The sequence below is a fragment of the Portunus trituberculatus genome, chromosome 42, assembly GCF_017591435.1.
Source record: "Portunus trituberculatus isolate SZX2019 chromosome 42, ASM1759143v1, whole genome shotgun sequence".
NCBI lineage: Eukaryota > Metazoa > Arthropoda > Malacostraca > Decapoda > Portunidae > Portunus > Portunus trituberculatus.
Window position 1 is genome coordinate 27,723,869 of NC_059296.1, and position 14,371 is coordinate 27,738,239.

Below are 14,371 nucleotides of genomic sequence, written 5' to 3' on the forward strand. Positions count from 1 at the left end.
TAAGAGTGAGTTGTCTTTACTTTTTTATGTAGGAGGGACAGCTGTCCAAGGGCAACTGAATATTGAAAAAAAAAAAAAAGGCTTACTATGTTGCCAGTTCCCTAAAAGACTTAGGAGTTAGCCAAAATTCAGGGACAAATGTCTCAACACCTCTCTCTCTTAAAAGAAGTCAAGTCAAAGGAAGATGAAAATACAGAAGCAGGAAGGGAGTTCCAGAGTTTACCAGTGAAAGGTATGAATGATTGAGAGTATTGGTTAACTCTTGCATTAGAGAGTTGGACAGAATAGGGGTGAGAGGAAGAAGAAAGCCTTCTGCAGTGAGGCCGCAGGAGGAGGGGAGGCATGCAGTTAGCAAGATCAGTACAGCAGTTAGCTTGAAAATAGCAATAAAAGACAGAAAGAGATGCAACATTTCAGTGGTGAGAGAGAGGGTGAAAGCAAGGTCAGGGCAGCACCATACATTACAAATAATATTCTTAATATTTTCAGTATCGATTTCTTTATAATTTTCTTAGTTGTAGATTTTTTATTTATTATTTTTATTGAAAGACTTCCTTAATCATCCCTTTCTGGATACAAGAGCCCACATATCAATATGATCTGCGAGTTGTATTCAGTTGTGACATATTGCTTATTTTTAACAGAGTTTAAATTCACCCATTTCTGAGTGATCTATAAGAAACGGTGTAAATTACACATTCGTGATCTCTAGCACTACAGTTGCCACAATCTTCTTTTAGGCCCCACGACACACATGACTTTGTACTGTACTATTGTAATGAACCAAGCCGCTGAGTAATAGTAACAAAGGTGGAAGACAGCTGAGGGTCCTGATGAGTACAGTGATAGTGATGGTATGAGTCATAACCTTGGTGGTATGTAGTGTTTGTTTCCTTTGGCATTGTTATCCACTGTGTTATTTGATCTGGCATATTGCTTGATTTTACTCATTTTAAAATAAAACTGATCTATCTTGAAGACTGGTGACTAGCTTACCTAATATAGTAGTATGGGGAGGTTTTCTAAGGTTTGCATCCTGAAATATATCTTAGCACAAATATGCATTAGTTTTCTATACTACTATAGGAATGTTTGAAATTCTATATATGGAACCATACAAATCATAATTTACAAAGTTTAGGTGCTAGTTTGTTTCCATATTCTCTGCCTGACCTAAAAGATTATTTAAAAAGTTCTAAAGAGTTACCCTATTGGCGAAGAGGATTGTAATGCACTTCTTGTGCCCTAGCTCCACCCAACCCTAGCTACTCCAGCTCCTGTTACCACCAAGAGTGGATGCTATGAGTGCCATGTCAGTTGTGTAAGCCATGTAGTAATGGTTTCACTGGAGAGTCATGCCCCAACACCTCTTGGTAAGGATTGAAGGGTCCAGTGTAAGGTGATGTTGAAGTGGTATGGAGGTAATAAGTCACCTTGTAGGGTCTGCTGATGTTTAAAGGAGGTTCCTGTGATGTTAGTGGTGACTTTCTGGTAGAGATTGTGAAGGAACTCAATGGGTGCAGATGGAAAACCCATTGCTTGATGGCTGCAAGAAACTCATGGAGTGGAATGCCTCTGAAGTCCATAAAGCTCATGGAGAAGCTACCGTGGTTCTTAGTGATTTATTGCACCTGGAAAAGGTTTGCAGTTGCACTTTCCTCTGGGACAAAACCCTTCTGCTTGCTGGTTAGAGAGTTGGCTGTCATAAGCTGGGCTGCCATAATCTCATGAAAAAGCCTCAGAAGCAGACTTGTGATTATTATCAGTCAGAATTGCCCTGGTTTCATTGACCTAGCCACTTTGGGAATTGAAATTATTTCTCCTGCAGTAGGATTGGAGATCCTTAAAATGGAGAAATTGAAAACCCAAAAGAATTTTTCCACTCTAAGGCTTTTCATGTCCCTAATGGTCTGTCCATCAGGCTCTGGGGAAGTGATAACCTTCGTGCTATTTAGAGTTTTCACCACCTCAACAAATGTTATGGGGTTCAGAACATCAACAACAGGTCTCAAACATTTTAGTAAGCTCCTGTTGGAGGGGAAAAGTTTCAGAAGGTGTTGGCTCCTGTGGGCACAGCACTAGAGCCACCTGCCAAGTCTGAAAGGAAGTTACACATTGTGTGGCTTCTGTCTTCACTCTCAAGCTTTAGATGTTTTCTTTTTAACACTTTACAGCCTACCCATTGAAACACTCTGAGTGGCTTATACAAAAGTTTTGGCTGGTCACCACTGATGGATTTAGTTTTCAACATGATATACACTCTTTGGCACATTAATGCTGAGGGAGGCAGATACTTCAAGCAGCTTCAGCAGCACACTTGCCTTGGAAGATGGAGTAGATTCACTACTGGCAGCAGAGGACAGGATAGGGTGCAAGCTAGAGTCTTGAAGTGTTCAGTCCTTCGTACTCATGATCATTGTTTTTGTTTTTTATGCACATCTACCTGTGTATTTGTGATGCTCTGTTCCCCTTAGAAGCATCCTGTAAGGAGGTGACCATGGTAGAGGAGCCTCCAGCTCATGCTATTCAAGCTTTCACTTCTTGCTGGTTCAAGTGCTCCATCTCTAACAACACCTCTTTCACACGTGTGTTCCTTCCACCTTCTGAATTGCCTTCTATTAATACATTCAGATTCACTCATTTTTGTTTTTCTTTCTTTCTTTATTTATTTATTTTTCTTTCTTTATTTTTTTTACACAAACCCCTTTATTTTTATCTTCAGAGTATGACTAAGCCATCTCAGTGTATTTATTTTCAAACATTCCACACTTCACTCCATTTGCACAGGTCTTCATACTGCATCTCTCAAACATGTTTTCAGAGTTGTCATTGATTGTAAGATGCATTATATCTAATGTGTCCAATATGTGTTGAAATGAGTAAACTTGGGAGACATTGTGGACTTAGAAAATACAATTTATAATAGTAATTCTTCTCTCTCTCTCTTCTCTCTCTCTCTCTCTCTCTCTCTCTCTCTCTCTCTCTCTCTCTCTCTCTCTCTCTCTCTCTCTCTCTCTCTCTCTCTCTCTGAATCTAGAGCCATACATAATTTCAGACTTCCTTGTTGCAGTGTAGAGTGACACTGTATGTGAGACAAATTAGTTACTGAGCATCTCTCAAGCATGTATCCCAAATGGTATTCTCAGCAATGTTATACTAAATTGTATTGCCAGTGACATCATTCTGGCCATCTTCTCTGCATCATTCTGCAAAATTCTTTTTCTTGTTTCATGTGGCTTGGTTTGTGTATATGTGTGTGTGGATGTAGAGAAAGCTTACAACACAATGAAGAGTAAGTTGAGAATGCTTCAAGGAGTAAAATAATTGTGTGTGTGTGTGTGTGTGTGTGTGTGTGTGTGTGTGTGTGTGTGTGTGTGTGTGTGTGTATTTACCTATTTGTATTTACCTATTTGTGTATTACAGGGCCCGAGCTAAGCTCTCTGTGACCTGTCTCCTTGTCCATTCCTGTCATATCTCTCTTTCATCTGATTGACACACACCGCGTCAACGACATCACTGCTCAGTTTATTCCACTTATCAATGCTACGATGCGGGAAACTGTATTTTCTCACGTCATTTAGACAGATGTCCTTTATTAGCTTTTTTCCATGTCCTCGGTGTGTGTGTGTGTGTGTGTGTGTGTGTGTGTGTGTGTGTGTGTGTGTGTGTGTGTGTGTGTGTGTGTGTGTGTGTGTGTGTGTGTGTATTTGGACAGAAAGCATCATCACCATGAAAGGCTAATAAAAAATACAAAAAAGTAAAGGAAAGAATAAGGAAAATAAGGTAGAAGTTGAAAGAAAAAAAAAATTATTTCCCAAAGGAAAGAATACTTCCATTGTGGTTGTTTAGTTTGTGAACATTGCTACAATTGATAGTAAATGCTGAAAAATTGAGTCCAAGGAAGGAAGGCAGCCATTGTATGGAAAGGCAAATTAACTGACATATATAAACAAGAATCTCACGGACAGTTGCTGTGAAGCATCTAGAGTGAATTGAGAATTAGAGCACATGACATATAAATAAGTAAGAAGTACCAGAGTAGACTTTAGCTATGTATTGTTGAGTTGCAAGATAGATAAGAAAGAATATCTCAGAGAGAGTGTGAATGATAGCAATATCTTACAGCCTACCAGTGCTACCTGTTTTCTGTGACACCACTGCCAGAATGCCACCTTCCCTTTCTGAGTGTTTTTGCTGTTCAATAATACCACTTAATGTGAAGTACTGATATACAGGAGAGAACTGAATGTTGTGATGAAAGGAGAATCAGTGATGTGCATGAACATATTGTCAATTTTATGAATACTCTACAATTTAAAGATTGTCAATTGTAGAGGTTTGATTAAATAAATTTTGCACTTGCACATGACTACACCTGGTGTATCTTGAAACTAAAACTTGAGAAAATTGTAGTTTTAGGATGTGCATCATAAAACAATCTTTCTGCATCCCAGAAACTGGTTGAGACATAACGACTACAATGTAGCAACCAACCAATAATACATGATAAAAATTCAGGTCAGTGCATGATAGACTTTCAGAGGGAGGATTCAGGAACCAGTCAAGAGCTATAAGTTTGATTTACTGCAGTATTTGCCATTTGCATGGTTGCTTTGCAATACTCTTTGAAGATGTGTACCAAACACTGACCCAAGCTGGCATACTTCATCAAGGAGTTGCATAAATTTGGGAAGTGAATAATGAAATGATCTGCTTGACTGGAGGGAGTAAGAAGACATTGTTAAGAAAATACTGTGGTCAAGGACAGAGGGAATGATCTTACTACAAACATCAAGTCATGAAAATCCTTGGTTTACAGCCAAATAGATAAAGGAACAAAATCCAGTAATATAGCCAGTATACTCATATGTGCAATGCAATGAAATTGCACATAAGTAGAAATTCCATTAATTGTCTGCACAATACATCACATGTCTTATGTTGTTATACAATGCAAAAGATATTCTTACTCTTGCTTCCTGTGCTTTTTGTTGCCTACTAGATTAGTCAGAAATGCAGTCTATGATTCTTTTCTTTTACACTCTTCACCAGTTTAAGGTTTTCATATTTGTATACATAATGGCATGCTAAATTTTCATGGATACTCATACTCTAGGAATATTCAAGAATTTAAATCCTAGCAGAATATGCATATAAGCATAGTTTTTTGTCACAACCAAGTAAATTCATAGATAGATATTTAACATTTATTGAAGTATCCTATGCAGTGGTGTAATGATAGAGGGGCGAGCAGGACAAATGCCCCAGGTGGTACATTTCTCAGAGGGCTGCACAAGTGTGGCTACTGACAATATTGATGTTCAGACCATTATTTAAGACTTTGTAAAATTGAAGGCGTGCAAAATATTGATTTCAAAGTCATGTATGCATAGCATAGTATATGTATACATAATAAATAAGTGTATTATACCTATTCTCACATTTTTATTACTTTTGGGGGTGGCATTTTCAGGTTTTGCCCCATGTAAATTAATCTTTCATTATGCCACTGATTCTGTGATTTAACATTTACCATTTTAAGATCCTTTCATGATGAGGCCTCGTCTGATCTCAGTTATTGTAACTCCTGGAGTCTTTTCATTCACATATTGTATCTTGTGTTGTGACCAATGCAACTCCTTTGACTATCACATAGATAAGAGGAACAGTGCCTTATTGATGGTAATGTGGTTTTCACCTCCAAATGTAATTAATTAACTTTTTTTCACAAGAAATTGGAAAACTTATATGAAACTCAACATTCCTTTTACTTGATTCACTTTAATTATGGTTGATATGTGGAGTGTAAAAATTGGAATCAGATACAGAAAGCTTAATACAGATCTAAAAATTCAGATCAAAGGTTCCTAAGAAATGTACCATTCATGCTCATGATACTGTATTATTAGTTTGTACATTCCATATCACAAAGGTATTCAAGCAAAACAATAGGTTTTATCATACTTTAAGTTCAGATTATGATCCATTTGACAATCTGTCAGGTATATGCTTATAAAAAAAAAAAAGTGTCTTGAAGTTTGGCTATTCAAGACTTGTCATTCCCTTGCCTGAGCATTATGCCTGATGCACCACAGGAGAGTTGTGGCTGTGAGGCACAGTGAAGAGTGTTGTGTGATGTTTTCAAATTGTTAGCAAACAAACATAACAAGGAAAGCTTTCCCAATGCAAGATGACATAGCTATGAATCACCAGCTCAGAATAAGTGTAGTTTTACTTGTAACATTAAGCATCAAAGGCATATATCAAAATTAATTTCTCTGTATTATTCTCAAGGAGACTTTTCTGTGTTGTTTTGGGGAATTCAAGGTTTTGAGTTGTCTCACTTCTGTTGTTCCCTACAAGATTGTCATGATATTGCTCTCAATCTATGAGATGTGTGTGTGAGTGACAGTGTATATATTTGTGTGTGTGTGTGTGTGTGTGTGTGTGTGTGTGTGTGTGTGTGTGTGTGTGTGTGTGTGTGTGTGTGTGTGTGTGTACCATACAGAAGCAAAACTATGCTCATGCTTTCCCATCTCTGTTATTTAAAAATTATCCAACTTCATCTTAAAGTTGTGTACTGTTGTTGCTTCGGTCACTTCTCTATGTAATGCATTCCAAACTTCAACAGTTCTCTGTGGAAAACTGCATTTCTTCATATCCTTCCTGCATGTGCCCTTCTTCGGTTTCTTCCTGTGCATCCTTGTGGATCACTCTTCACACACTATCAAATCTCTGTCATACTTGTCAATTCCTTCTATCACTCAAAATGTTGCCATCAAATCTCCTCTCATTCTTCTTTGTTCCAGGGACATCAGATCCGATCATAACAATTTATCTTCATAAGAGAGGTCTTTCAGACTTGAAACCAACTTTGTTGCAGTCTGCTGGATCCTCTCTAGTGTGTGTGTCTGTGTGTGTGTGTGTGTGTGTGTGTGTGTGTGTGTGTGTGTGTGTGTGTGTGTGTGTGTGTGTGTGTGTGTGTGTGCACGTGCAATTGTGTATATTGACCATTCTCCATATTTGCCTTATATCCAATTTTGTTTGATTTCTTTTCATTATTTATCCTTGCAGTGGGCATTCCATCTAGGCACAAATCCAGCTCACCCAGCTACTCATTCTTCTTTTTCTGGGGGGTTGGTTGATAAATGTCTTCCTGGAGAAACTTTGGGAAGGAAAACTGAAGCCCTATAAGTCACAATGCTGAGGTAAGGGACAGAGATTAGCACTTAGGCCCTGTACAGCTATAGTGTATGCCTCCTTTTTTCATCTTTATCCTCCTCCTACATTATGAACATCTGTACTTTTGCGTGATTGGTCTCAAAATGATATTTTATTTTTCTTTGTGTGAATGAATGAGTTTGTACCAGCTATACAGGTTGAGTTATTCAGGTTCATCATCACTAATCTGGTTCCATCTCTAATCCAGCATTAATTTCAGTTAGTGCAATTTCAATTTTCCCGGGTTACCAAACCACCAAGCTGCCACCACTACTGTTTGTTGGCACTACTTGCTGCATAATGAAGTAGAATCACTACCATATATAGGGGAGCCATTTTAACTTGTTTTCTCCATTTTCATTAAAACTGTTCTGTTTTAGCTCCAGCCATGTTTCCAGTAAATAAAGGAAATTACTCTCATTGTATTAAGCACAAACACTGTACATTAGCCACATGAAATAAGATTGAACTTCTTAAAAAATTGAAAGTGATGTATCTGCACAAATTACTAGTAAATTACAGAGCATTGCTTCTTCAACAGTTTATGATGCAAAGAAATAGAGAGAAAAAGTTGCTCAGTTTCTTTGGCAACAGTATTGGCCATACTGTTACTATCAGTATTGCTCAGAAGTGAAGTATGTATCAGTATTACATACTAGTAGTGGTGGAAAGTGATGTAGGTACAGTGCAGTCCAACTTACTAATCAGCTTGTAGTGATTTGTGGGGCATTTTAAAGGTAGGATGAGATGGTTAACTGTTGGATGAGGCAAACCTTTGTAATCTGGTGAAACCATTAATGCAGCACTCTACAGGTTCCAATGATGCCAGGTTAGTGATGAACCACCTCTGCTCTCCTGTTCAAACTGAATGACCATGTATACCTAAAGCTTTGTTGTGGTTTGAAAAACATAGCACTGGTTCAGGAAGTGCTGTGAACTTATCATTAAAGCCAGTTGGGACTTCACTTAATGTTTTCATTGTCTTACAACAGAAAGGGGCAGTCACAGCCTGCACTGTTAAGACAACTTTCATTCTTCACACAAAACTATATGCATCTATTTACACATACATTCTTCATGCAAAATTTGAAATTGACAAAAAAAAAAAAAAAAAAAAAAAAAGATGGCTCCTTTGAATACCCTTCCAACTGTATTTCTATTTAACTTTTTTAGGTACTGGCACTTCAGTGGTCCTTTTCTTTTCTTTTTTTCTTTTCTTTTGTCTGGTTTTCCCTCTTACATAATATATATATATATATATATATATATATATATATATATATATATATATATATATATATATATATATATATATATATATAATCTGTCACCTTGATTTACTCCCAACATTATGTACCTTGATGATAAAGGCATATACCACTTTTTTTTTTTTTTTTTTTTTATTTATTTATTTATTTTATTTTATTTTTTTATTTTTTTTTTTTTTTCAGTTCAGATTATTTGAAGTTTTCTCTTATCCATCATAATGTGTGTGTGTGTTTCACTGTTTGATCTGCTGCAGTCTGACAAGACAGCCAGACGTTACCCTACGGAACGAACTCAGAGCTCATTATTTCCGATCTTCGGATAGGCCTGAGACCAGGCACACACCACACACCGGGACAACAAGGTCACAACTCCTCGATTTACATCCCGTACCTACTCACTGCTAGGTGAACAGGGGCTACACGTGAAAGGAGACACACCCAAATATCTCCACCCGGCCGGGGAATCGAACCCCGGTCCTCTGGCTTGTGAAGCCAGCGCTCTAACCACTGAGCTACCGGGCGTGTGTGTGTGTGTGTGTGTGTGTGTGTGTGTGTGTGTGTGTGTGTGTGTGTGTGTGTGTGTGAGCTCAGAGCTCATAGGCCGATCTTCAGGTAGGACTGAGACCATACCACACTCCATAGACCAGGAAAGTGTGTGTGTGTGTGTGTGTGTGTGTGTGTGTGTGTGTGTGTGTGTGTGTGTGTGTGTGTGTGTGTGTAAATTCCAATTTTCTTCACTAGGTAAGCTTAATATTAGCAATTTCTATTTTTACACTTCATATATAATTGACATTTCATGAATTATATGCAGTTGCTTTTGAGTATTGGTTCACTGAGTAATAAAAAAGCTTGAGATAATGTACATGACTAAATCCATCATAGTAGTTACTCTGGTTGAACTGAGCTGGAATGATCACCTTTGCTGCTTCTGGCTTTGTCATTGTCTCATTCATAACATAGGAAAGATTAAAAAAAACAAATACAACGAATCCTTTTTATACATTTTAGTAGTTTAAAGTTGAATCAATGAACATGTGGCTAATAATTCTGCCAATCATGTGTACACAGATCATGTACATACATGCATACATACATATACATGCACACATTGACAACACTTGTTTTCTCAAATAATATGATGCTTGGTAAACTTACAATTTCCTTATGTGATTCTCATTACAACATATTCAGAGAAATCTTCATATAGTACATATATAAATTCTTGCTACAAACATCATCACTCATTCCCATCATCATTATAGTTGGTGACATGGTTTCTTACTATATAAACAAAGGTGTATCAAAATGAGGATCGGGATTTTAAAAGAATAGATAAGTAACCTGTGTGATGATGTGGCTATATGTTCATTCACACACTTAACATAAGAACATAAGAAAAGACAGAAGCTGCAAGAGGCCGCCAGGCCTATAAGAGGCAGTCCCTGTGTGTTTAAGCTACCTGATTCCATCTATCATCCCCATCCATGAACTTATCTAAACTTTTTTTTAAACCTCCCTATTGACTCAGCTCTGACTACATGACCAGTGAGACCGTTCCAGTCATCAACCACTCTGTTTGAAAACCAGAGTCTTTCCATTTCTTTCCTAAACCTGAATTTTTCAAGTTTAAACCCATTATTTCTGGTTCTGTCCCCGCTACTGATCCTAAGAACTACATTCATATGCCCTTTGTTAAAACCCTTATACCACTTAAATACTTTTTAGTATGTGCAAGTCACATTCTACACGTCAGCCCCAGCTTGTCTGCTTTCACCAATACTTGGCTCAGTAAGAGGACATACTTTCAAAGGTATTATGATATCTTTAAGGAAAATGTTAAGAACAGAAATAAGGGTTCCACAGTTTTTGTTTTAATCTTTACCCATTGAGCATGAAATAATTTCTTTGCATTGAAGTTTTCAAAATAAGTTGTAAATGTTGAGTAAGTAATTGATTATATTTCATACATTATTTATATCATTGTCATTAAAGACCACCTGATTTTTCACTACCAGAATTCATTTAAAAAAAAAAAAAAAAATCCCCAAACTTCTCATGAACAGAAGCACAAATAGTAAGCAAGCATGGGTGACAAGCTACATAAGCATATTTTAGTACCTTTTCTTTTGCTTTGAAACTGATCACTAGTGCTTTCATAAAACTTGTTTTATGGGATGGATTGTACATTCTTAGCTGCAGCCACTGGTTGAGGCTTGGAGTATTGATATGGTGGAGCAGAATAAATTGTGATAAAAACTGGCTGAAGACTAGCTGTCTTTTGAGGCACACTGGAGATACTGTCACACCAGAGTAGTGCCAACAGGATCCATTCAGGGTTGCTACATTTGTACATAGGTACTCACCTAAGGTTAAAAGGAAACAAAATTCATCATATATTTCAGTTGTATTTGTATATAGAGTATGTAATTGAACTTATCAGATCTATAATTGTTTTCTGAGGGGTTACTTTGAAACTGGAATTTGTACACCCTGTTATGGGAAAATTTTAATGTCTTGAAATAGTATACATGATGTTAGAGGAAAGAGATGTAGGGATTGAAATTTTAGGTCCTGTTACTTTTTAGACTAAGTTCATTTAATTGATGAATGTATGTTATTGTTGTGTTGGAGTGTGTGCAGTATTGGGGGATGATCAGGAAAAATCAGATTTGATAGGAACAAAGTGCTGCTCGATCCATGATTCTTGTGGGCCTTTATATTCTCATCATAATACATACACATTTTGTTTCACGTATGTATTTATAACTTTATTAATGGTTAAAATTGGGTTCTTTTGTATAAAACACGTCAGCAGGATTGCTCTATTTAATACTGTGTTAACATTTTTACCTCAAAACTGTGACCTATTGACTTTCATGAGACTTGCTGTGGAGTGAAAAGAAAGCAAAGAATGGTTACAGAAGTTCTTTAATCAAGAAAACATAAGTAAAGCTTAAGTATTGTTGTTTTGAATTCTATTGATTGTATTCTCTCTGTGAGGAAACTGAGGTTATGAGGAGAAAAAGAGGAAGGCAGTTTATTAGTACTGTAGTTTATGCTAAACACCAGTGTGCAGATTGGTGTCATTGTAATGGTGGATGCATAGCTTACAATGTTAGGTATCTGATGTCTCATTTGTTTTTGATTTGTTGTAGTACTGTATAGGAAAACAATCTCCATGAAGTGAGTGCAATTTTGGTTGTGGATGTTTGACATTTAATTGAATGGTGTGATTTGTTTGTATCAAACTACTGTAGATTTATATTTGTACTTTTCATATTGTAATCAAAGTTTCTGCATAGTTCTTTGCTGTATCCATTGAAACATGTACTGTATGTACAATACTTCATGTTATTAATTTTTCACATGTACTGAAATATTTTCTTTGAATGGTAAACTTAATTAGTCTCATTTACTAGTCCCACAGATTGTCCTATATCAGGACGAATAAATGAATACCCAAACTTTGGTGGTGCACCAAGTTTTGTGCTTCATTGATTCTGAAAACAAAGACTTGGAACACTGACTACATAATTGGCAAGGATAGGTAGTTCTGTGCTGACTTGAAAACTCACCTAGGTATCTATGAAAGACTTCTTTCCTCAAAGATATCCTGCAAAATATCCAACTCTAATGGATCACCAGCCACTTTCAATTGATTAAGTTGGATTTTTCAGTGTAGATCATGGATAAAGTTTACTCATTGAAACAAGGTATAGGTTCATATTTTTTTAAGAGACTTTAGGGACCTCCTTGTTTCTTGGTTATTGAGACAAATGTATTTTTGGGTTAGAATCAAAATTACTTATGTTGGTGCTTCATCTCAATCCGTGAACTGGACTCCTTTCAGTGAACCAATCTGCAATGCCTTATTGTGTAGATTGGCAAGAGTTGATTAATTGAAAATGGAGTACAGCATTGTATCCTTCCTAGGAAAGCTTAGGAATGGATTTAGTTAAATAATTTCTCAAAATCAAACTTTCCACATAATTGTGTACTATCAAGTCTTTGTGTAGACCATGAACTATCCTACATCCAATTAAAGTTAAGGAAGCTTGCTTTCGTTACCATATTGAAAACAATGGATGAATAATGGAGAGAAGAATCAAGTGTGAGCTGGCAAGAACATAAGCTTTGCACAAGACTTGGATATTTTTTGTGAGTTGAGTTATCATAAAATATAGATTCATGGATTGAGATGCCAGAGCTTGGTGCACCATTGTATAGCATGTGAACTTTGTATAAACTGTAATATATCCTCCTCCTGATGAGGGGTGATGCACAAGGCTAACCGACCTGCAGTATGTGATGTGCCTGCAGTCATGTAAAACCATCTTAGTTGTTGGATTTAGCAATCCAAGAAAATAAAAGCTTGTCCTAAGTCTCTTCATTTTAGAGACTTAACATAGAATGTGATGAAAATATGACCCTAATAAAATTGAAGATAGATAGAAAATTTCATTATTTTCTAGATACCACATGATTTTATATATTTTGTATTGTCAGTATTCTGTAACTGATTTTGCATTCATTAACTTAGATTAATTGAATTTAGTGTATTTTGCTTATGATTTATTGTCTCATGTTGAGTTGGTGTTTTAGCCGTGCTGTGGTCTGCTTAGCTACCATATCTGGACTCACCTCTCCCAGAGCTCTGTGAGAAAGAGTAAGGCTTAAAAATTGGAACACATACTTGCTTCTTCTTTATTCATCTAAATCAAAAAGGTGTTTCAACTAATCTGACTTGTGGTATCATGACTGGGAGTTACTGTACTCTAAATCAGTTCACATTTATGAATATCTGAAGTGACAGTCTAGTTCAGGGGTCACCAAACTACAGCAGGCATTGTCAGTTCATCACGCTTGCCAACAGTGCTTGAATTTGCTTGATAGAATCTATGGAACACAAGACATTATACTACACTCGACCCTCGAAACAACGGACCTCCCATCAATGGATTTCGGAAACTACGGACAAATTCTGGAGTCCGGTTTAATCTACAGACAAATATTAAAATGCTCTCGATTGTCCGTTCCTGGCAAATTATTGTCCGGTAGGTGGCGGGTTGGTCGCGTCATCAGCTGTTGGCCGCCATGTTTTATCTTCAGTCCGTGCGTTTTTAACCAACAGCGAACATTGTCCAGTGCTTATCACCGCTTTTTTATGCATTTGTACCCTTCCCACGAGTGCTTAACCTGTCCAAAATGCCTCCTAAACCTAGTAAACCAGTGAAGCGTAATCGAAAGGCTCTTCCAGTGGCTGCTAAGCTTGAACTAACACGAAAATTAGAAAATTTTACGTATTTTATGGACATTTTAGTTTTTTACGTACTTTTGCAAAGAATGGACTTTTGCAATCTACAGACAGGGTCATGCACGCATTTGTCCGTTGTTTTGAGGGTCGAGTGTATTTAAATCCAAATACGTATCATATTTAGAATACTAGGAGATATTTGCATGTGTGGAGACCACCTGACTGTTTTGTGCTTTATATTCACTATTTCCAGTTTTAAATTCTTTATATATATATATATATATATATATATATATATATATATATATATATATATATATATATATATATATATATATATATATATATATATATATATATATATATATATTTTTTTATATTGTAATGTTTGTTTATTTCATGCCATCCTAAGAAAGTGCAATTCTTCTTTTCCAGAATCCATTTGATTGTAATGGTGCATGAATTTTTCTCTTTTGAACCTTCTTTACAATTTTGGAGATCACACGCTTTGTAAAACATGTGACAGAGCTTTATACAGACAATTTAGTTGATGACAAATACGAGACAGCATATTCCACCAGGATGGAATTGGTTATCAGTACTCTCTTATATTCAGATACCAGCTGAT

At 36.5% G+C, this 14,371-nt stretch overlaps 1 protein-coding gene across 4 annotated transcripts in view; it reads left to right on the plus strand.

Moving 5' to 3' along the window:
- LOC123517431 (E3 ubiquitin-protein ligase AMFR-like) overlaps positions 1 to 8,785 on the plus strand; it is a 50,830-nt gene extending 42,045 nt beyond the window's left edge. For 3 of the 4 annotated variants that reach the window (XM_045277467.1, XM_045277468.1, XM_045277466.1), the window contains one exon: positions 7,075 to 8,186. In XM_045277467.1, the coding sequence (XP_045133402.1) occupies positions 7,075 to 7,145 (71 nt within the window). In that variant the 3' untranslated portion in view covers positions 7,146 to 8,186. Of the gene's footprint in view, positions 1 to 7,074; positions 8,187 to 8,743 lie in introns of those variants that run through there. The other variant, XR_006678465.1, reaches the window with a different exon arrangement.
- The last annotated feature ends 5,586 nt before the right edge of the window (positions 8,786 to 14,371 follow it).